The 25,567-nt window shown below is 34.5% G+C and overlaps 1 protein-coding gene across 1 annotated transcript; it reads right to left on the reverse strand.

Annotated features, from left to right (window-relative positions):
• Positions 1-1,928: 1,928 nt before the first annotated feature.
• Positions 1,929-25,225, reverse strand: LOC121989299 (MYG1 protein-like). The gene is made up of 7 exons (XM_042543252.1): positions 24,951-25,225; positions 20,870-21,016; positions 12,503-12,601; positions 10,892-11,083; positions 10,615-10,734; positions 3,642-3,713; positions 1,929-2,564 (listed from the first exon to the last, which is right to left on the reverse strand). The coding sequence occupies exons 1-7, from the start codon at positions 25,215-25,217 to the stop codon at positions 2,340-2,342; spliced, it is 1,122 nt and encodes a 373-aa protein (XP_042399186.1). The 5' UTR covers positions 25,218-25,225; the 3' UTR covers positions 1,929-2,339.
• Positions 25,226-25,567: the final 342 nt, after the last annotated feature.

Here is a 25,567-nt window from a genome sequence, read left to right on the forward strand (position 1 = left end):
GGAATACTTGTGATATGGTGATGAAGAGTGACCCACCAAAGAAGGATAAAAGGGGGAAAAGGTCTGGTAACGTCGAGGTCAAAGTAAAAAAATGATCAAAAGCCCTCAGCAACCGACCAAACTAGACGAAAGGATGCCCGGTTGGCCGAGCGAGGGTGCCGAACGGTCGTCCTCCGGTAGAGGGTAACTAGAGTTAAGAGGTAAGCGGTAAGCAATGAGCTTCCAGCCCTAGTCGATCGAGCTTTACGGCTGGTCAGACGAAGCTAACCATTGATAGTCGAGAAGTGGAGAATGGGACAAGCCAGCAGTACCGAGAGGTATAGTCAAACAGGAACAGCCAGTCCGAGCAGGATCTGGTCGGCCAATAGTGGAGTCCACCTACATGTCTCATCGTACCCTTTTGGAGGTTTGTGCCACTGATAATAGAGTATGTTCCGCAGGTAATTCGTACTTTAGAAGCTTCTAGCTCATCACATCAGAGATTTGTATACTCGCTTAAGAAATGGCGTCAGAGATACTTTTTGACTTGTCTTTTCCTAAGATATTTTGGGAAAACATATGCACACTTTGAGATGTGTGTACAAACGCTATAGTGACACTATAAAAAGGGAGTTCTCATCCACAGGCGGAGGCATGCACAACTTTATTATTTCACACTTTAGCTATAATTTTTTGCTACTTCATTTGTGGTGATCACTCACTTGAGCGTCAAAAGGTCAACGTCAGAAATTTTTTCCCAGTCCAGCACTATCACCGTTTGTGTTGGAGGATTGTGTGAAGTCTTCGCTTCGTCAACCTTCAAGCCACATATTTAATTTATCATCTTTTTCATTTTCAGACAGAATCATCCACTATACAGAGTGCATTCCAACCAATGTCATCTTCTCAAACCAAGCAAGCATAGCATGCCCCAAATAGATAATGATCCGCTATCCCAAGGGCACTTTGACCTATGTCACCCACTTGTGGCCCGGAAACATAATAGATCCTGAATAATCATCCCTTGTCTAAGTCCAACTTTAGAATATGTCTGATTTTAGCTCAAATCCTCTGGTCCATAAAATGCGGATCAGAGGATGGACCACTCTCCACTATTTTGGTGGAGAGTGATGACCCCATGTGTAAAATAAATAAGGATCATTATTCTTCATCAATAATGAAGAATAGTTCATCTTCTGATCCACATTTTAGGGATTAGAAGATTCACGCTCGTCTGATTTCATTACACGAGGGACAGAGCCAGCTGGCTGTGCAAGCACTGCCTCGAAGAACTAAAAAAGAACATCGGAAACGAATGGCTCCCTAGTTGTTTGGGACGCCCAACAAATCGGCACACGTACAGCACCCCTATGCAATTCCTTGGCATGGCAAACCACCTGGTCACCCTTTGTTGCCTTCATTGAACCCTTATCATGTGAAACCTACACCATATCTGCTCCATCAACCCCTGAGAAAGGCCCATAACATCTATTTAGGATTGTCCTTAGCATGACTTAATCAAACGTATTTTTTTTTTATTGGATTCAATTCAGTCCCCTCACACTCTGCTCATACAGATTAGACGATTGATTGGAGAATTATAGGTGTCAGACAGCCTCCAATCCATAGCATTGATCCAGGATCAGGTATCAGATAGTATCTGTCGAAATTTCTCTAGTCCAAATCTAGAGTTTAGGAGATAAACGCATTTAAATTTTAATTGTCTTCATAAAGTTATTTTGCCAAAGTTTAAGGCGATGGTGACATCCTATGCAAAAGCACACAGAACATGACAACGCAGCAATGTAACTTTCATAGTGCAAATGAAACACAATATAACACAATTGGCAAGAGGGCTCAATTTCAAGATTCATCCACGCGTCACAGTTTATTCCACATTCCATGTCACATTCCGTGTTCTAATCATCCCTGCAAAAACAAAAAAAAAGTGCACGGATAGGCAGAGAATTGTTTTCACAATTGTCAAACGTTTCCCAATGAAATCTTGTTCGCATATCCATCAATGATAATTGAACAGTAAACCTTATGGATCAAGTTTTATTCTCACAAAAAAGCAAACTCTAAGTCCAATACTCTAAGTTCAAAATTGAAGATAGCATTGTAGCAAGGTAAGTCTCAACAAGCCTACCTAGGCCAATCTGAAAAATATCTGCTCGATGAGATGAATAGATGTGAAGGATCTCAAACATCTCATAAATTAAGTCTACAAAGACTGTTCTACTGCTCGGTGGGATGCACCCGCCTCTTTAAAATTGCTAGAATTTTTTTAAAGCAATAGAAGATCTGGGACAAGAATCATGCTGTTAAGAGTGTTGGTCGTATAAGATCAGGGACAAGAATCACATTGTCACAGCAGACTTTGCCATAGCCAAGGCTCCATCGTAAGTTTGATTTCCACCAATGAATCCATTGATATGAACAAAAACACATCCAGGAATGCCAGACTTATCTGAAAGCTCTTGATCTCTTAAGCCCCTCCAAGCTGGTGGTAACTGCTTTCTGCTCTCAAACTTGTAGGGAGCAACTGCCACAGTTTGCACTCTCCAACTTCCACTTCTTTCATCCTACAATTTAAAGTGATACAATTTGTTCAAACAATTGATTTCATATTAATGCTTCCATAAAATAAACTGGCATTGAATGACACATTTACCATAAGTAAGCGCCTTTTACTCTAAATATGCAAATTAAAAAAGCTAAAAAAATATTAGAATTTTTAGGTCTCACTAGCGCAGCTGAATATTCTTAGCTGCCAATATAGTATAATAATAAGCGTAATGCCAGATGAGCATGAAGTATAACACCCTAGATATAACAATAATTACTTTCACATTTTTTAAACTTTAACATGCTGATGCTTGTGTCTGCTTTTGTAAAAAAAACTTGAATCTCTTTAAAGATGATAGAGCGATATCTACTCTGGTCTGATATCCTTGCCCTTTTGTCCTCCACCATGTGAATCCTTAAAGCAAGAGAAAACTTCAATCACCTTAATCACCAAGAGAAAACAACAAACACCTTATTCACCTAAGTTTTACTAAAGTCTACACAACTTGTAGAAATGTTGTTTGGCATCACATGAAGCAACTGGGCCAACCCAAAATGACAAATAAGAGTCAAGGAATTATTGGGACCCAATTTGGGATAATTGTTGCATCTACTAAACCTCCTAAATTTAATATTTGATTGAATCTATTCTCTGTATTTTCTTGCTAGATTATTTTCCTGCATGTTGGATTTCTAGTAGTTCCTCTTAAGATTTCAAAGTTATGTTGTGTACCAGAGTTTCGGGCTCTGGCTGAAACAGAATTGGTTTCAATACAATGTTGTGTCAATTCCCGGGACACTTCCAGACCAGTTGAGAATGCCTCAAATGGATTTTTATCCGATTACTGTCGTTCACTTGGCTTGTTTAACAACAAAATCAATGTAACAAAAAATTGAGAGCCACAAGATACGAAAAAACAATAAGCAATTCAACTGATAATATGACTCCAAAACTATTCAGGGATCAAATTATTTCAGGAGTAAGCCAACAAACTCAAGCACAGCTGCCATCATGTGGATATCTTCTTAATTAGATAATCTATCATAAGTGAGGAAAATGCACAGTGTTAGGCCTTGGTAACTACAATATTTACCTGATAAAGAACATATTTAATAAGAGGTTCAATTTTAAGCTCCTCTTCCAGCTCAAACAAATGATGTTTCCACTGTAGAGTAAATAAAATGAGCAAGCAATCAGAACATATAAATATACACTAGATAAAATTCATAACATAAACAACATGGCCAATGGATAAAATAATTAAGAATAAACAACATAACAGTGATGGAACAGAAATGACCTTTAACAAGTAAGGGAACCCCTATTAAAACTGCCATGCTTGATTCATTAAATTGTCAAGTAACAAATACCAATGTTTCAATATTAATTAGTTCCAAGTAATAAAATTTGTCTTTGTAAATTGTTCGCATCCAAATCTGTGACATTCACTTGCATAGAGGCATCTGATGAAGCAAGTTTCTGCATGAACCCTTAATCAATTGCCAATGTTGTTGTGGATGTCACATTTGCAATCTTTTGTTTTGTTAGTACTGAGCACCATTGTAAGCACACAAAAAATTGGCATAGCACAGTTTGGGGAAAACATGACGATAGATATGGATTGTACTTCAATCAGTGAATCTCACTCTAGTGACGCCTATAGTTGAATGTCTCAAGATAGGGAAAGAGAATCAAAGAGAACTATTAAAACTTGTAAACACTTGCTTCCAACAATAACTCTAAGCCTCTTATACCAACTTTGCAGGCCCAAACATAGATTAAATCCAAGTTAAGAAAGGTGAAACAAGCCAGTTTCAACTCTATAAGTACAATAGAATATCATTGATGCAGACACCGTACAACTCTGAAATGATCTAAGCTACGAAGACATAAGCATTTGAACAATTTCCCTTTTGCATCATTCTCCCCCACAAAGACACACTTGACTTTGACGAGCTAAATTAGAATTATCTCTTAAGAGCCAGAAGATTTTTACTCTTTATCTGCATATGTAGTTTTCCAATCTAATGAACAAAATAACATTGAAACTTAATGTGAGACGAATGGATAATGTGTGCAACAGATCACTTTACAGAATCACATTCAAGCTTACTTGCATTTTGATTCCCTATAATCAAGCACAAAATGGTGATGAAATCTGGAAATAACAATGATGGAATTCTGCATTCCATCATCATGAAATTAAAGTTGGTATAACCTGAAGACCAACCAAAACTATAGTGAAGACTCAAAATTTTCTTAGTAAAATATCAATCCACAAAATAAAAATTTGAACAGATGTTTATTTTGTCACAAATCAACTGAATATGCATTCAAACTAATTTCCTCCCTAGTATAACCTGAGCTAGCTCCCTGAAGATAAATTCTCAATAGGTGTACCATAAAGGCAAGAAGACCTTACAGAAGCTTTAAAATAGGAGTTTCATCCCATATATTGTCATTTTCCATTATATTTTGAGAGTTGTGTGTAACTCATATGCTCATTATGCAACATAATCATTTGCCTAAAATCACCATGAAACTATCTGAACATCACCATGAAAACATTTCAAAATTATTTTGGAAAACTTGGGTGAAGTCTATTTATTGATAAGAATTACCATTGATTACTTGATACAAAGTTAGAGTGAAACACTGAAATTTTAAATGGTTTCCAACTTTATGCCATTATTTGAAAATAAAATATATTTATTAGAAATTTTTTTTCTCTAATAGTATTTGACATAAGTAATGTCCACGTGAAATTTCATAATTTTAAAATCCTAGAATTATTTATACATTTTCGAAATTCAAACTAAAATTGAATTATAGTTTTTTATTTTTAGACGAGCAATTGACTCTTTAAGAAAACGAGTCTATTGATTCACATATCAATTGATTACAATGAGTTTTAACGAAAATAAGGTTCTTTCGGTTGGTTAAGCTCATTGCTCATTCCCTCTGATATACTTGGATAAACATTTAAAGGGCGTTTTATAGTGAAAATTGTAGGATCGAAAGGAAGGGGGTGGGGGTGGGGGTGGGGGTGGGGTTGTGTGAATAGCACACTTTGCTTGTAGTTTTAAAATCTCTCTTTTCTTTTCAAAGTAAAATGCAGTGGAAAGAAAACAAAAACAAAACACACTATTTGTTGATTCACAGCCTCTGGCTGTTAGTCCAAGACCCACGATCGGTTATTACTTTCAAGTGGCCAATTCATTTGGAGGCAGAGACTCAACTCTTACAAAAGATAGGGTGTGGTAACAGGTTTACCGCCCCTTATAGTTGAAAGCACGAAGAAACAACTAAGTAAAATGAATACCGACAAGACTGGTTTGGAGTGAAACTTCGTTGTCAGAGGAGCATAGTGGCGTAGCAATGGAGCGTTTGCACAAGATGAGAGTAGGAGGGTGTTTCAGAGTTAATGTTGAAGCCTTTGCTCAAGCTTATATAACACTCGTTCGGTCGACCAATCCACCTGACGCCTAATCCCTTCGATAACTAGATCCAAATCTAGTTTCTATCGGTTAACTGGTGTACCGGTTAAGTCGACCGAAGTTGCATCCTCCTTGCCTTCTGACACATCATCTTGACGTCGATCCTCAACCACGTCAGCCTCTCCGAGCTTATCATGGACCGTGCATCTTATCACGTTAGCACACCAAGAGTTATCCTTTGCCATGTCAACCTTCTGTGACTTATCTTGTCCACATCAACCCTCCGAAAACTTCAACTGTCAAGTCATCAAACTACGTCACCTCATCATCTGATCGACTGAATATTACCGTTCGATCACTCAAACGATTCGATTGACCAGTAACATCGGTTCAATTACTCGAACGATTCGGTGCAAAACCGAGTTAGCACAAATACAAGTAATATATGAAAAATAACTTGTGACATTTAACAAAATGTCCGATCTCAACTTCGGAATCCGAGCAGGACCCTTAGTTGGATCGTTGCCTAATGTTGTCCCCATAACAAGGACTTGTCCTTGTTCTTTATTTCAGAAGAATCTCTCCACTTCATGACTTTACCTTCACTTTTCATTTGTCAAACATTCGGTCCCCTTGACTTGAATACATCCATTGCTCAACATCCGATCATTTGACCCGTCAAGTCTTCCTCTTGGACAATAGTGGTGTTATTTTAGTACCGCTATGTTGGAGAAATCACAACACGGTGGTACTAGTTTCAAAGGATCAAGACCATTGTAGTGTTGTTTTCTAAATATCAACAACACTGTGTCAGAGAAATCATAACACACTATAATAGGTTTCGAAAGATCAGGATCATTGTAGTCCGAGTTTCATAGACCAGCACCAATATATTGAATAAATCACAACACAATGCTCATGATCCTTCAAAATCAACACCCTATTGTTATTTTTCCAACATCACCATCTAAGGGACATTATAGCTGGTTTCGAAATCACAACACGGTGTTGGTTTCGAATGATCAGGACCATTGTGTTGTGATTTATTCAATATACTGCTGCTGATCTTTCGAAACCACCACCACTATATTGTGATTTCTCCAACACGGTGATGCTGACTAATATTTAGAAAATAGCATAACAATGGTCATAATCCTTCGAAACCAACACCAGATTTCTCTAACACAATAGTACTGGTCTTTATAAAACAACACCACTATAGTCCTAATCCTTCAAAACCAACATCGGTGGTATTGAACTTTAAAAAACAACACCATGGTCCCACTCAAGAAGCCAACGCTCATATCTTTAGTACCATGGTCCCACTCAAGAAGCCAACGCTCATATCTTTAGTAGGAGGCTCAAGACTAGGGTTGCATATCATATCTACCTTCTCTACACTCTCCTCTTCAAAATTTCAATTCTTCTAGGTCTATCAATGAGTTTCGGCCAAAACTTATTGATGGCCTTAGCTAGTTCTGATGGGATCCAATTCAAGTCTTATAGGTCTCATTGTGTCGTAAAGTCTCAGATTCAAGGACTTACCAATCGTGCACACATTTTCAAAAATTCAATCAACGTGTCAATTGGCACGGACCCATAACTTCATGTAGGAGGCTCAAAATTAGGATTGCATGTCATATTTACCTTTCATACACTTCCCTCTTCCACTTCATATCCAAATTTCAAATTTCAAATTCTTTAGGCTCATCAATGAGTTTTGTCTGAAACTCATTGATAGCCTTAGACAACTATGATCAGACCCAATTCAAGTCAAGTAGGTTTCTGTAGTTCTCCTCAGTGTCATTGTGCCCTAAAGTCACATATTCAAGGTATCCCTAACCATGCACAGTCTATTTTCAGCTCCAAGATGATGATGATTTTTAAGAAATTTGCATCAAGGTGGTGATGATTTTATGGTCATGCTTTGAAGAAATTAACGCCAAGGTGGTGATGCTTTTAAGAAATCAATATCAAAGTGGTGATGCTTTTAAGAAATCAACACCAAGGTGGTGACGTTTCGACTAATGGTGATGCTTTAATCAAAACAGCAGCAAAATAATTTTTTTATTTTTGATTTTTCACTTGTAATTTTATTTCATATTTTTCTCTTGTAATTAGCAATTAAAAAAGATTATATATATATATATATATATATATTAACGTTCCTTTAATTTTATATATTTTTTATTTTTTATTAAAACTCAAAAATTTTAAAATATAGATAGATTTAGGAGATTATAATGCATTAATGACGTAAATTTTTTAAAAAAATGAATTTTTACAATCATCAATAGCTTTTGTATGAAACTCCTTTATGAAATAATTAAATTTTAATTTTTTTTATTTGGTTCGGTTCAATTCAATTTGGTTTGGTTTAAATAAAGAAAATCAGTTTTTACTTTGGTTTAAAGCTGAAAGGCAAGGGGTATTATTGGAAACAAGTGCATCTTTTGGGAAATAACAAATTGTAGTACGCCCTTGAGAACTCTGTAACTTTAAGCGTGCCCCTTCGTAAATTGTTGTTTAGATTTTGGAATTTCCTAAAGGTCTAGGAACTCTAAAATATTATTGGTACAATGATTGAAATGGAGCATGCCAGGGGAAGTTCACCTTAGAGGCTCTTAGGTATGAAAGGGAAGGATTTAAGGATAGGTGAATGAATGATTGTACGCTCAAGGTTGAGCATTTAATTTTGAGAAGTTTTAACATAAGGCAAAGGGTAAGAATGAATATTTAAGTTAGGAAATCTTCATTCCTGCTTTGGCATGAGAAGAATAATAAAGTAGGATGGTGGGCTAATGAGTAAGTCTTAACTTAAACATATTATCAACTATAAAAAATGGTAGATTATTGGTGCAATCGACTTCTAGTCAAGGTTGATCAAGTTGACCAAGTTTGAATTAACTCGTATTTAGTTTCGATGTTTGAGCAATATAAGTAAGACGTGAAGTAGGTAAAAATTGATCGGATACTTAACGATAGAAAGTCCAACGGAAGTTGGCATGAGATCGGAAGTTTAAGTAGGTCACCGGCAGTCAAATGTCCAACAGAGAGTTGGCATAAAACGACAAATCCAAGTGGATCATGGTTGATCGAACACTTAACGGTCCGAAATCCAACAAGGAGTTGCCAAAGGCGAGAAGTCCAAATGGGTCACAATTGATCGGACACTTAGTGGTTAAAAGTCCAAATAGGTCATGGAGGATTAAACACTTAACAATGAGGGAAGTCCTAACATGTCATGGTTAACGTGTTAAGCATGAGACGAAAAGTTTAAATAGATCAAGAAAGATCGGATGTTATGCAATAACAAAATCTCGAATGGTCAAAGTTGACCAGATATTGAGCAACGAAAAGTCTTGACATGTTAAGGTTGATCAGATGCAGAGCATCTGTCAATCAATGTGGTTTATCAATAAACTGGACAATAGCACTGTAGCAGAGTCATTGAGCTTACAGGTCAGAGCAACTGTCGAAAATACAGTGGAGCAAGTCGAGGGTAATAATCAACTAAGAAATCAACACAACGGCAACACTCTAAAAGAGGGTTTTAAGGAAGATTGAAGGTGTCAGTTCTTGAGGATTTGGGAACAACATAGTGTTACATTTCCTACCACTAAGAGACAATCCAAAACAACAAAAAAACATCCAAAGCAAAGCTTTCATTTGTAAAGTTGTTTTACTATCATTTGTATCTTTGTTTCGTTTGTGTTGCTTTGTATACAAAGGATTGTAGGAGGCTTCACCACCTCCAGAATGCCCAAGAAGGTGAAGAGTTTAGTGGTGATAGACCACTAGACTAGGCCTTGGATGTAGCTGCCTTAGATGACTAAACCAAGTAAATCGATCATGTTCGCATCGATTTATTTCAAGTTTCCGCTACACAATCCTCAACACGACCCCTCACCTCCTCCTCTTGCTCACGACGGTCCCAACATTTATTTTTATTTTTTTAAGTTGGCACCAGGTATCCAACTTAAGCCGACAACGGTCCCAATATAATTGATTAAAAAGGTAATGATTATTTGTTACAGAATTTAATAATAAAGATGAACTTAATATCCCTAACAAACACCAGATGGCAACTAATGCAAAATTCATTAATGTTGCATCCCAAACAGGACGTGGATTCCTAAGAGATGACCTAGAAAACTAAGACAAGTCAGTTGCATTTAGATATGTCTAGGCATAAGACAGCCGGGAAAGAGATAAGAAACTTTTCAAAGGTCTGAAAAAAATTCAAGTTCGTAAGCAATAGCTGAAGTATCATTTCCATGCTTCATAGGTCTGAAAAAAAATCAAGTTAGTAAGCAATAGCTGAAGTATCATTCTTCAGGACATGGGACACTGGAACCACCACACATTCCAAAAGATGACAATGTACCACCCAAGGTAGGCCAGATGCATGACCAACCATTCATTGATTGCCAAAAACGTCAGTAGCAACTTGTAAACATTATAATGACCATTAATAGATTTAAATTAATTGAGGTTAGAAAATTACTTAAATGACATGAATAAGAACGTATAGTAATTAAACTATTAGGTATAAATTAATAGAAAATTAACTCTAGAGAAGCTACAAGCTACAAATTTGGCACAATAATTGAACTACTTAATACTTACAGGGCAAAATCTATCCAAAACCATAATTTCACCACTAGGATCAACATTTCCTCTTGAAGCTATACATTCAGCAACTATGGATCTCGCAGGTATCCATGATCTAGCATGAAACCTTAGACTCTGCCAACATATGAAGAAATGGATAAAAACTGTCAGCCTTCTGTACATCCGATAGTAGTAAAAAAAATAACAAATCATCAACTAACATGAATAAAAGTTTCCAGGAAGATGAAACAAACAGTTCTTTGCCAACATAGGAAGATGGAAAAAAACATACATCCAAGAATTCTCCACCAGCAAGCATCATTGCCTGCTGAAAAGCTGCATTTTCCTTATCAGAAGATTGATCAGGATCCATCCAGTCTAAATTTAGCCGACCAACTCTTGAAGACAAATGTGTATTGTTCACATATTTTGGAGGCTGATCAGTGTCATATTCATTGATCCCATTATCAACAGCATCAATTGCCTGACAAAGGTGTGCAACAAGGAATACAAATAATTTATAAACAGTTGAAACATTAAATATGCCTAAACCACAAAGACCAGATCGACAAAATAAAGATAAAGAGAATTAAGACATGTACTAAGGAATGAAAATATCTCAATTAATGACATGAAACAGTCAGTGAATCAAAAAAGTTAAACACGTGAGCTACTAATTGAACATAGTATGGAGTTATTTCTTTGCAAAATGGTTTTTTGTGTGGCATGACCCGTTGACCACATCAGATCTAATTGTTGAAGGAATTGGTACAATGTTTCAAATCTATTCGAACAAAGCATCAATAAAAAATTAAAACAGATACAGGATCATCCAAGCTTAACATAGTAGGTTGCTCAGTTATGGCTATACAAACAATACAGGGAACTAACATTAGTTTAGGTTACTTTCTAGTGTTTAACTGTTGGTAATATCCACCCCTTCTCAAAACCACCATAACATATCATGATCAATGACTCCCACAACTAATCAAACTTACAAGGATGAAATATGAATAACTAGGAATAGTTTATCTCGGATCACCAACCAACAAATAAGGTAGGGATTAGGATACCAATTTCAAAAGGATGGGAAGGAGAGAAGAGCAGGAGAGGAAGAGGGGAAGAGGTGGGTAAAGGAGGGGAAAAAAGTTCACTTGGGTAAGGGAAAGAGATAAAGGGAATGGAACTCGCTCTCACTTATGGCCTCCCTTACCACCCTTACCAGTGCCCATGCTAACCTTCATTTGAACTCGCCCGCACTGCTCTTAAGTGCTAAACAGTTTTTTTCCCATTGGATTCCACATAAGCCGCTCAACTTCAGCAAAACCCATTTAGGGACAAATTGATTTCAGAGAATGGTCCTCCCTTTCATAAAACATTACTTATTGAGTGAATGAGGGGACCAGAATGTCATATACCTCATTCCCTCCTCCACTCCAGAAAGTTGGGTCAAGAAAACAAACACTATATGTTACATCATAAGTCTTCATTTTCCACTTAGTTTATTTTCTCAACAACCATATATTTAAACAATGAAATTACTCTTAAAGAGTTTAATATTGTTTGACTCAATTAAATGTATATTTACATCTTCATTCAATGATTAAATATACACAGTTGTTGGAAAGAGAGACACTTGCAAAGAATATCCACCAAAAGAAGATAAAAACATTTTTATTCTTTATCTTCAATGTCTCCAGACAAAAAAATGAAAATTTAAAATGTTTAGTACAAATGTAGTAGCTCATGATGCCATGCCCTAACCAGTTTGATTTTGCTGAAGCAGAAACATGAGTGGCAATCTTATGCAGATTTAATCAAATTGATAGCATCTCCTAGTGGTAAAGTTATGTCTCAAAAATAACGAGCACAAAAGAAAACTTAAGCAATAGGCAAAGTTCACCTCAATAAAGCTTTTGTAAACAGCAAGGTATAATCGTTGTACGTTTTCATGTCCCACATCAAGCTGAAGTTCCTTGGCAATTATCTCCTTTCCATAGTGCTGCAACAGGGAATGACATTGGCAAATTCTATCTTTGAAGAAGGTTGGGAAAAGATTTAATTAGATGAAGAGGAAATATTGAATTATCATTCAATCCACCATACAAAGAAGTAGCAGTATATTCTATCACAGGGAACTCATGAATCGTGATTTTTAGAGATAACAATATCTTTCAATATGAACAAAATCCAAAAGATGAGAATGTTAAATATTGATTTTTAATAAATAAAAATAAATAAATAATTAAAATAATAATAATAATGCAACTGGTAAAATATCAAATTTAATGTTCTCTAAAATTTTAATCAACAAAATAAAACAAGCTGAATGGTTAAACATAGAATTTGAGCATCAAGTTTAAGTCAAATTGGATTTGGATTGAACCATCGGGTAGGCCCGGGGATTAACATTACATGGGTTCAAACCGGGGTCAATTGGGGTTTGTTTTGGCCAATTTTCAGCCAAACTAAATTTTAAATGGGTTAACGCTGTTCAATCAATTTAAAATGAGTGAAGGAAATTTTCTCTCTCCTCTCTTTTTCTTCTCCCATGTTTTCTCCCTACAGCCATGTGCCACCTCCTCCTCCTTTCCACGTGCCAGCCTCTCATCTTTTCTTCCTCCTTTCTCCTCTTATTTCTCTTCTTCCCTTCTTCTCCCAGCATCAGCATCAACATTTCTCCCAAAACCAGCATCCGCAATCTGCAGCTCCTCCCTCTTCCTCTTCTTCTATCCCACAGCAGCAGCCTTTCTCCTTCCTTTTTCCAGCAACAGGAATCCTAGCAGCAGCTCCCTTTTTCCTTTCATCGCTCTCCCAACATCACTGAAGTAACAGCCGGAGCTAGCAAAGGCTATTGCCAGAGCCTACCAGAGCTAGCTGAGGTCTCCGGTGAAGGAAGGAAAAAGTCCTGCTCCCTTCCCTCTTCACTGACCCAGCAGCCTTCTTCTTTGTTAATTCCAGCAAGCAAGCACCAACTTTCTTTCCCCTTCTTATTCCCCTCTTCTTTCTCCCTTCCAGCATCAGCCTTCATTCCACCAAGACCAGCAGCAGCCTGCCTCTTCTCTGCTGCCCTTTTTTCAGCAACCCAAGCAACACCAGATTTCTCCTGCACAAGCATCTTCATTTTTCCTGCTCCAGAAACAGCAAACAATTCTTATTTCCTTTCTTCTTCCTGTTGTGCAGCAACACAACAGCAGCAGTATTTTCCTGTCTTTTCCCTTTTTGTCCAGCAACACAGCAGCATCAGCATTTTTCTTTCTTCCTCTTTTATTTTTTTCAGCAACACAGCAACTGCTGCCATCAGTCGCCGGAGCCGTAGGAACAAAGATGAAGAGACACCAGCCCTCCTTTTGCCTGAATCAAGGAGTGGAGGACCATACGTTTTCCTCAATTCTAAACCTCCCGGTATTCTCATCCCACGAGATTGTTATTTGCATGACGATCAATTAAAGGTAAGAATTGGAAAATTAATAATATGTTGATATCGAAAAATAATGGATTAATTTGAACCAATTACAAATTTGTTGCATAGGTTTGATTTGTCCGTATTGGTGAAACATCTACCCTATTTTATTGATTGATGGAAAAGGTAAATATTTTATTTTATTAGAATTTCATTTTGCGTTGATGTATCTAGAATTGAAAATCAATAAATAAATTTGTTATCTGACGTAAAAGGTGTCATGTAGGAATTGGAATTATATTGAGGTAACGGATCAAGGTTTGATGGGTCTTGTGTTATTATCATTATTGGATATTTATTTTGAATTTTAAGTTATTTACATATTGTATTTGTAGAATACGAATTCAAGTGGAGAATAGTGATTTTATTGACACTCAGAATTTTTAATTGTACATAATGTGGATGAATGTATCCTTTTGGCCTCCATATATATTTTCTTGTGCATAAATAAATAGATCAAAATTAGATAATATATGCTTGTGTAATTGTTTTAAAAAAGGAGATTAAAATAATATTTAAAAAAAGTACAACAGGTTGTAAAATAAAATTATTGGGTTAAATAATTGATGTTATTTCATGTTTATATATGAGTTACATATGAGAATTACTCTTTTATAGACACTTCTTGTTAGAGTACTCAGCCTTCCATCCTACTTAGAACTATGTTCTAGATATAGATTATTATATATTTAATGTTATATAACTCATATCGGTAGACCCTACGACGATATATTATTAAATTAATATAATTTGAGTTCAAAAGTTAATTTAGAGTTAAAACAATAAGATGTGAAATTAAAATAAAACAATTATAGTAAAAAGAATTAAAGTAAGAGTTCGCGTGGAAGGTCCGAGGATCGCTTATATCTCCAAAACTCAGGTGTAATGCTAAATATGTAAGAGTTCGTGTTACAAGGTCCGACTATAACGTATCAACAAGAATTACTACATCTCCATGAGAACTTGAGTGTAGTGTTAAATAGGCAAAAATTCTCACCATGAGTTGGATAAGAACAAATATGATAGGAAAACTAATAGTATAAAATTTGGAACATGAAACAAATAAATCAATGGAGGTAGTAGATATGATGATTAAGAGAAGAATTAATATTTTGTGTGTACAAGAGACAAAATAGATAGACGATAAGACAAAAATGATAGAGAACTCGGGTTTTAAATTATGACATATAGGAAAGAGTAAAGCAATAAATGGAGTAAGTAATGTTGTAGATAGTTCATTAAAGGATAAAATTATAGTAGTTAGAAAAAAGAATAAAATTATAGTCCTTAAGATAATAGTGGCGACAAAAACTATGAATATAATTAACATATATGCACCGCAAATAGGATTAGATGAAGTTACCAAATCAAAATTTTGGGATGACTTAGATGAAGTATTATAAAATATTCCGCTAAATGAAATGATTTTAATAGGAGATGATATAAATGGACATGTCGGAGTGAAAAATGAGGAATATGAGAAGGTACATGGGGTTATGAGTTTGGAACGATAAATAAAGAAGGGAAAACTATATTAGATTTTGCGATAGCATATGACCTTATTAGCTAATACATTTTTTAAAAAAAGAGAAGAACACTTAGTCACGTCCAAAAGTGGGAATAATAGATCGCAAATTGACTTTCTTATGGTTAAGAAGAATGATAGAAAAATTTGTAAAGATTAAAGGTCATCCCTGGAGAAAGCTTATCTACCCAACATACGTGAGTAGTGTTGGATATACGCTTTAAGTATAGTATCAATAGAAAAAAAATATATATGACTTCTAGAATTAAGTGGTGGAAGTTAAAGGATGAGAAGCAAAATATCTCTAAGAAGAAGGTAGGAGTATAAGTATTAGGTGAAATATATGGTGACTCTAATACGACATAAGATAAGATGATATCGAAGTTGAAAATAGTAGCTAAGAGTGTACTCGGTGAGTCAAAGGGACATGCATCACTAAGTAAAAAATCTTGATGGTGGAATGAGAAAGTACAACAAAAAGTGAAAAAAAATGAACATCTTATAAGGAATTATGTATTTATAAGAACGAGAAAAACTTTAAAAAATATACAATAGCCAAAAAAGAAACTAAGAAAGTAGTGAATGAAGCAAAGAATAAAACTTTTGAACGATTATATCAAAACTTAAATACAAAAGAAATGGAAAGAGACATTTCTAGAATAGCTAAAGTGAGAGAAATCAAGACAAGAGAATTTATCCAAATTGAATGTATTAAAGATGAATATAATAGGGTACTAGTAAACGATGGAGAAATAAAAGAGCGGTGGAAGAGTTATTTTCATCAATTTTTTAATAAAGGTTTAGGTGGCCAACTTAACTTAGGTAATTTAAGTAGGCCAAATTGAGTATAGAAATTTAAATTTTTATCATACAATTCAAATTTCATAAGTAGAACAAACTTTAAATGGTATGCACAATGGAAAAGCATGGGACTAGATGATATTCCGATAGAGGTATGGAAGTGCCTAGGGAAATAAGACATTAAATAACTTACAAAATTATTTAACATGATATAAATGAAAAAAATGTCTGACCAATGGAGGGTAAGTACTCTAGTTCCATTATATAAGAATAAGGAAGACGTACGAAATTGTACAAACTATAGACGTATTAAACTAATGAGTCATATCATAAACCTTTGAGAAAGAGTAATAGAAAAAAAGATTAAGGAGATCACGATGACTGAAAATCAATTTAGATTCATGCTTGGAAGGTCGATAATAAAAGTTATACATCTTCTTAGACAATTAATTGAAAAATAGTGAAAGCAAAAATAAGATCTACATATGGTATTCATTGACTTAGAAAAATCTTATAATAGAGTCTCAAAAAAATTATATGAAGAATTCTAAAAAAGAGAGGTATTAACATAACATATATTGAATTAACTAAGGATACGTACGAGGACGAAGACTTCAAGCAAAATAACTAAAACATTTCTAATAAAGATAGAGTTACATCAAGGATCATCTCTAAGTCTGTATCTTTTTACTAATTATAGACAAACTCACACACATTCAAGACACAACATGTTGTTTGCAAATGATATTATTTTAGTAGATGAAACACATGAAGAAGTAAATGTTAAACTAGAATCTTAGCAGAAAACATTAGAAGGGATAGGTTTTAAGCTTAGTAGAATAAGATAGAATATATGAAATTTAAGTTTAGCAATATTAGACATAATGAGACAATTGTTAAGATGAGAGATGACAAGTTGCCTAAGAACTTTAAATATTTAAGATCATTTTTTACAAAATAATGAAGGGATTAAGAGAGATGTCCTGCATAGAATACATGCAGGATAATTGAAATGGAGGAGAGCATCAGGTATTTTATGTGATCATAAAGTACCTCTAAAACTTAAAGGAAAGTTCTACAAAACTATAGTTATACATACTATGTTATAAGAAACTGAGTGTTGGGCTATGACTCTAGCACATGAACAGAAGATGAGAATTGCATAAATGAGGATGTTAAGGTGAATGTGTGGACATACGAGGATGGATAGAATGAGAAATGAGAACATTAGAGAAAGTCGGAATTGCATCTACTGAGAAAAAATTCCGAGAGACACGTTTAAGATGATATAAGCATGTACTTAGACGACCATAAATGCTCCAGTTAAGCGATGTGAAACAACACATATCAAACGAGAAAAAGAAAGACTAAAAAAAACTTGGTTAACAACAATAAAATAAAATAAAATAAAATTTATTTAAGTATAGATGAAGATATAGTAGAAGAGGAGCCTTGGCGCAACGATAAAGTTGTTGCTTTGTGACCAAAAGGTTACGGGTTCAAATCCTGGAAATAGCCTCTTGCAAAAAAAAGCAGGGTAAGATTGCGTACAATGGATTCTTCCCCGAGGCCCCGCATAGCGGGAGCTTCGTGCACGGGCTGCCCTTTTATAGATGAAGATATAGTAGGAGATAGAGTTCAATGAAGTAAAAGGATCCATATGGTTGCCCCCACTTAGTGGGATAAGGTTTGGTTATTGTTGTAAAAAGAATTAAAGTAAAATAATAAAGATGTTAAATGGCGTAAAGGAAAGCTAAAAAGTAAAAACTCTAGCCTAATCTTATACAAGAGTATTTGACTACCCATATAAGGTAATTGGCAGTGAGGAGTTGCCCGCAGTTAGTATTTATTTGTGTGATAGCACTTTATTATTGTATACCATCAGTGAGCGGGCTTTTAGCCAATACGTGTTATTATTACACTTTGAGAATATTGCCTCCAGTAATTCACTTCTTAGTGAATTTACTAATTTGTCAAACTTTTACCAGTGATGTCATTTATACATATTGATATTTATATTACTGATAACGTTTATACAAGTTGATTAACTAATAATAATTAAAAATTATCTTTATTGATGAATAAAGATGATAATAATTTAGAAATAATAATAGTAACTCTAAATATCAATAAACAACTAAAAGGAAAATAGTAGATGATTATATATATATATATAAAAGATAAAGAACTTAAAGAAGAATTTAAAGTTGTAAAATGAAATTGTTACCTATTTTAGTTCATTAACCTCATGAAGAAGATTAAATTATGTGCATCCTTCATGTTTATCCACTTAGTAATTTATATTTACTATCTGCTTTCCTTACCTCTAGTTTTGTAGGCACAGGCATCCTTTTCATATCATAGTTGGCTTCTGCTAGTACATAAAGTTGTTCAGAGATCTCAATCGACCTACTCATTCTTGATTTGGTTTTTATTTCAATGTATTTCCATTCTGTTCATATAATCTTTTGTTTTGTATGATTTTGTTATACTTATAGTAAAAGACATAAAGAAATACATAAAATTTGTTAAATTTCATGATTGACTTGTTCATATAGCTCTTGGTTCCCATTTATCATACTATCAAAAAAGTATGGTACCTCCTAGTAAGTGAAAATTTACACCGAGGGAATCTTCTTCTGTTATTTAATCAGCAATACAAGTATATTCCCTCACAGAACACTCGTGAATCATAATTTACAGAGATGACAATGTCTTTCAATATAAACAATCAACTTTAAAAGATGAGAATATCACTACAATTATAGTTGAGAATTTGAGATTTAGCCATGCCATCATTATTTTGTTGTTTCAAGCTAGCAAGGATCAAAATTGACTAAAAAAGAAGCTAACCAACATTTCCACTCAAATGTTATCTTTCACCTTGCCTCAAATAGGAATGTAAATGAACCAGACATTTGTGAACAAGCGTGTTCGATTTAGCAAGCTCATTTATGTTCGTTCAATAGTACAAGTGTATACAATAAACAAAGCTCACGAACAATCTATGAATAAACATAATTATTTATTAGTTTTTCATTCAAATTCATAAAAATATAGTAATTTATAAATTTTTATAATCTTAAATTATTCAAAATATGTTAAAAATAAAAAATATTATATATTTTCAAGTATTAGATAAACGTTTAACCTAATTTATAGGGACGACAATAATATTAGTTGAGCTTGATAAAAAATCGGCTGGCATTGATAAGTTTTTTAGTAAACAAGGTGGAACAAACTCGATAAGTAAATAAAGAAGCTTGAACATAGCTACACTCAACTTGGCTAAACTCATTTACACCCCTACCCTCAAGGAACTGCAAACTTCGATATCACAAATTGTTTTCCTTCATTTAAAAGGAGAAAAAGGAAAGCATTAGTTTATAGAGGATTTTATAGAGGCACAATCAGCTCAAGTAGCTTAATTAAGGAATTAGATCTTCAGACCTGCTCCATCCCCCATCAATATTTGACTACCCTATTCAACCACACAAGGAAACTTAGTCATTTTGTGGTTCTCTTGGTCCCACTGTCAAAGTTGGACAAAAAATAACTGTAGCTAAATGGTTTGAGTCCTTGTTTTCTATAGGGGAGGAAAATAGCTCAGAAAAGAAAGAGAATATGAATAACTACACATTGGCAAAAAAAAAGCATCCATTGATTTCATTAGAAGAAAAGAAAATGCAAAGGGAAAGGGAAACTTAAATTTCAAAACCTTATTCATTAAGACAGTAAAAAAGTAAATTAAAACTAGATTTAAACTGAAAATTAGTTTTTTATTTTTTTCAAGATTAGATTTGACCTTGCATTGTTTCTACCTAAATCGCATAGAAGCAATATAAACAAAAATTAGAAAAAAAAAATTCTCCAATCTTTTTCTTCTCTCCCTTTTATCCATCAAAGAGGATGGCAGGAAACTATGGCTGGAAAAATATTTCAGTGACAATATTCCCCTCTAGGTTTCACTATAACTGGAAAAATATTTCTATCACCATATTTCCCTCTAGGTTTCCCTTCCCACGTAAGGAATACACCCTAAGTGTTGAAGTAAGATTATCCTGAGATTTTTGTATGTTCCTTTTGCATGAAGAATGAAGGACATGTTGAATGTCCTGACCTCCCACAGATTTCCAGAACCTCTTAACACAATTAATTTATTATACTGACCATCAGGATTCTAAAGTAAACTAAAATAAAAGAATGGCTTTCCACTCTTGGTAAGCCCTTAAAATGCCAAATCAAAACACTTAAAGATCTTGTCTCAAAATCTCTGGGATAAGTATCCTTATGATAATATAAACATGACATGTTAGCTAAATATACACTAAAAACAGCAGAATAGGCCATATTAGCCCATGGTAGAGGTGTTGAAACATGGATAGAAAGCTGAATACGGAATTCTTCTCTGATAGAGCATAAAGGACAAGTTCTTAATCTATAAAATAAAAATAATCTGTCATGAAGACTTAATTCAATACCTTGTAGACAAGCCCAGCACTACTAAGCTTGGTGTTGAACCCATGGCCAAAAATTTCACCAAATCCTTTTTGATGATGATCATAATGGTCTTGGCTAGGATCATACACACCGCCAACATCTAGCACTGCATCTAGGGTTTCAAGGAGCTGCACATTGGTTTTTGAAAAAACAATATTAGTTTACAAAGTCAACAAGCAGGACTTACTGGAAAATGAAATGGAACATAATGTCAAACAAAAAAGTAAGAATGTGTATGCCATTTCATTTGGATTTTTTGCATCTAGCTGTCATAGTCATAGTGAACGTTGCAGATTATTTGAATACACGTGTGTAACAATGAGATATGGAGTTCAGTAGCAAATCACTGTCATCGATGACAAAATTTATCCAATAAAATAAGAAATGCAAATTCTATAATTCATGCATGTGGCAATGAAATTAGAATAACCAACTAAAGCGGCATATTAACAAACTCCAGTTATCCATATAGTTTTTAATATTTTCTTTTACATCTTTGTACTTGGAACTAATTCTTCACCAAATACAAAATATTTTACTTTCAGTAGATCATAAGCATTGCAGCATCACATAAGCCATTCAATGGACTCATCTATTCTTGGCTGCCTTAACTTTTCTACAAGTGATATTAAGAAATATATAATAACAAATGAAAAAATGAAAAGAATATCTAACAAAAACTCATGAGTTCAAGGTTGACCACATGCTCGACTGATTGATGTCCTAGTAGGTCACAGGTAGAGAATTCACAAGTTGAGAATGGCCAATGCTTGGCAAACGAGGACGACCCAAGGGTAGAGGTGAGCAAAATTTTGGTTCGACCGAAATAACTGACCAAACCGAACTAATTCGGAAATTTCATCAGTATATTCAGAGGTTTGCTTTTTTTCTTAAAAATATCAATGGTTCGGTTTCGATTACGCATTTTAAAAACAGATTAAAATTATTTTTATTAAATATAAAAAATTAAGGTTTTTACATTTTTTATTAAACTGATTAAGTTTTTATTAAAAAACTTTAATATTTTTTAAATTGTTTTTTTAAATGAATTATTTGGTTACCGACCGAATTAACTGATTTTTTTATTGATTCAGTTTGTTTCAATTTTAATAGTCAAAATAGTTGTTTCGATTGGTCGGAAAAAGTATTCGATTAGTTCAATTTTAATAAATTCGGTTCGGTTTTAACCAAATGCTTACCCCTACCCAGAAGCAAGATTTCTTAGCATTTCAAGTCGCAATGGGGACTCCTCTTCGCATGTAACTTTGGGTGAAGTTAAAGTCTAGTAGCCGCCCGTGATTTACCTCCTCCGTGTCCCAGGTTGGCGGGAGCACTGGGAGCGAGCGTATTCGCCTTTTGCCACCTTGGGTGAAGTTAAAGTCGAGTGCATATGTGTATAAAGGGTTTTTGACGAGAGTAAGCTTACGCACAAGCTCATCCTTAGAAGTGGTTTGAGTTGATGATTGAGTCAACTGTGTTTCCAAATTCCAATCGACTGGTTAGTTGACTCGTGAGTTATTTTATATAATTATGTGTTATGATTACTACTCTAAATAATAAAAGTTAAAATCACTCTATATAAATAAGATGCAAAAATATCATTTAAACTTTCGTGTATCATTAAATATTTTATTGTCTTAATTCATTGTGTTTCTAGAATTGAGGTTGAAGATAAGTTTCCACAAAATATTCAAAGTTGCTCAAGTCAACCAATGAAAATGGTGACTCGATCAATAAATTTTATGAAACTTTTCACCGTTACTAATTTTAAATTCAAAAATTGCATGCTGAGACTTGAATCTTCATTATTTTAGTGTTGTATGACCTTATGTGGCTACGGTGGTAAGTTCCATCATAAGATTTGCACAAATGAATTTTATTAATTGTTGCAAATATCCATTTCTTCATAATCTTTAGACACAATGTTGAAATGATCTCAAATCTAACTATGACATGACCACAGTTAAGGCAACTGATGACACTCTCGTCCTATCTTATTTGTGTGAGTGCCCTGAAGCTAATATCCTACTTCAGCGATTGTCACCACTTCTTCGACTCGATGATGATGTGAAGGTCGATGGTGGACTTGTTAATGCTAATTACTTTCAAGCCTTACCCTTGAGCTAACATAAGTATCAACTTTAGAGGAACCTCATCCACAAACTAGGTGGACTCATTGGGCCTCCATAGAAATAGATACAAAATAGGTTGAAATTCGTGCCTATAAACCCAAAAGGATCTAATATTTCCAACTCTAGAGTCAGAGGCCCCAAGCACCATGATTTTTCATTATATCCTAATATAATTTTTTTTAAAATATATATTAATTATCTATATAATGTAAAATTTTAAAATTAAAATGCTATCATGATGTGAAGAGCTACACTGTCGAGGTGAAGGTATGCTTACAGTGTCAACAGCAACCCCATGAGGAATTATGAGAATTTGAGAGGGAGATTATAATAAAATAAATTACACAATAATAAAAAAAATGAGATTAATGAGGGGATTAGAGAGCTTAAGTGTATATGATTGAGAATTGAGAAAATGTAAGTTAAGAGATTGAAAATGAGAATTCTGAGTTGTTTAAATGGAGGATGAGGGGTGGTATTGGAGTTTTTTATTGGAAAATTTCATGAACTTTTTAGAATTTTTGGGGGTTAATTTGGTTTAAGCCTAATTTAACCAAATAGCCTAAACTAGCCATTATTTTAAATTTTTTGTGGTATTTTAATCAAATTACACCACTTAGCCACCAAAAGTTTCTCAAGAGTCCAAACACAGGTCATCCTTAGTAGCAACTGCCAATTCCAACTCATAGAATAGCTTAAACCTAGCACAGCATGGCTCGATCGTTAGCAAGTCATGTTTGTGTTGAGTCACGCCATGTCTCACACGGTCCGACCCATTTAACACCACTAGTTATAGGAATCAAACCACATGTTAGATTGTTGACAATTTTAATCAATAGATCATCACAATCCTTATCTCGCCTCATTAGGAGGAGAAGAGTAAAAGAAAGAGAAAAACACACTAATAAGAAAGTGATACCATGTATAAATATATCACTTAATGATTTGATAATTCCATACACAATTAATCACCAGCTTAGAAGCAAATGAATCTCATGAGCATAAAATTAATCTTATCAAAATTAGACTCATTTAACTCTTTTACATAAAAGGAGAAGTATTTTATCATAAGCTTTAAAGAAAAAACAAAAAATTCTTTTTCCATATCTTTAATAAAAGGCAATTGATAAAAAGAAGAAATTAGATTGTATAGCATATATAGCCTATCCATAATAAATGTCACTAATTGAATCTCATTGTCCATTCCATAGTTAACATTCTAAATGGCATAAAATGCAAGCTCTTTAAGACAATGTTAGGATGATGTCATTCCAAACATTAATTCCCATTTGATATGTTTCCAAATGAATTTTGATTTTAATCTTAGATGTGTTCACCAGAAGAAGAAGATATATAAATGTAAGCTAGATTTTGATATCTAAATACACTAACCAGTGACAATTTTCTTATATTAACATTATTTGAACGATCTAATTGTTTAATTCATTATTCTACAGTAAGCTCTCTTGTTACAGCCTACACCGATTGACTCAAGTTTATTTTTAGAAGATCACACTGTTTACATGGACACACACAAAAAAAAGGTTTATGCAAAATTATAAAAATATATTATGTAGTATTTTATATCTAGGGTCTACCATTCTCTCTGATTTTTCAAACTCTAGAAATATCAAGGTGCAGAATCATAACGCACAATAACATGTAAAATCTTGTCATCCATGTTATCAGTCCTCGTGAAAACCATCCACCAGGAAACCACATTAAGCTACTAGTGATACGTAAAGTTGCACCATAGCATGATCTATGCACAATATAGATTTTCTTTTGTTCGCCATTTTAGTTAACTTTTTCTAAGAGGATAAGGAAAAGGCAACATTTCTCACTAAAACGGTTCAAAAAAAAAAAACTGTTCTATAAATGATTGTCTTTTCCAAACTAAGAACATTAACAAAGGAAACAAATTGTTTGCCTGAGGATCTCTGGTTCGGACGATCTCGGCACCGGAGAACTTGTCGGTGAGACGGATTAAGAAGCATCCCAGGGCCTCATCGCAGTGGAAGCTACCATTGTGGGTGCCCACCCTCTTGGGAGTAGGACTGACGGATCCAGTGGAGAATGGCGCAGGAGGACCGGGGTTCCGCGAAGCGGCGGCGGCCGTGATAGAGGCGAAGTAGCACCCTCGTGTCCTGCTCCGCGAAGCTACCGGCCGCCACCATGAAACCCGAATCGCGAACATATCGCCGCCAAGGGATGAGTTTTAGTAGGGCAGGGCTTTAATAGGAGTCTTGAAGAGTTGGACGGCCCAAGTGAGCCCACGACCTTCTTTCAGGCCCATTGTGGCCTGGTCTTCGACCAAAATAGACTTTGACAAACAAAAATAAAATTTAAAAAACACCTGAATTTAATATATACCATATGATAAAAGATGATTCGTTTATCCAGTATCCCTACAAATACCTTATGATTTAACCATCACATCGCTCCAAGAAAACTTGAATGAAATATATAACATAAATGCCTGTAAGATGTGATTTTTCTAAGTATCTTAAAGTAGATTTTGACATAGAAAGATTTCTTGAAAACCAA

The sequence above is a fragment of the Zingiber officinale genome, chromosome 6B (genome assembly GCF_018446385.1).
Source record: "Zingiber officinale cultivar Zhangliang chromosome 6B, Zo_v1.1, whole genome shotgun sequence".
NCBI classification, from domain to species: Eukaryota; Viridiplantae; Streptophyta; class Magnoliopsida; order Zingiberales; family Zingiberaceae; genus Zingiber; species Zingiber officinale.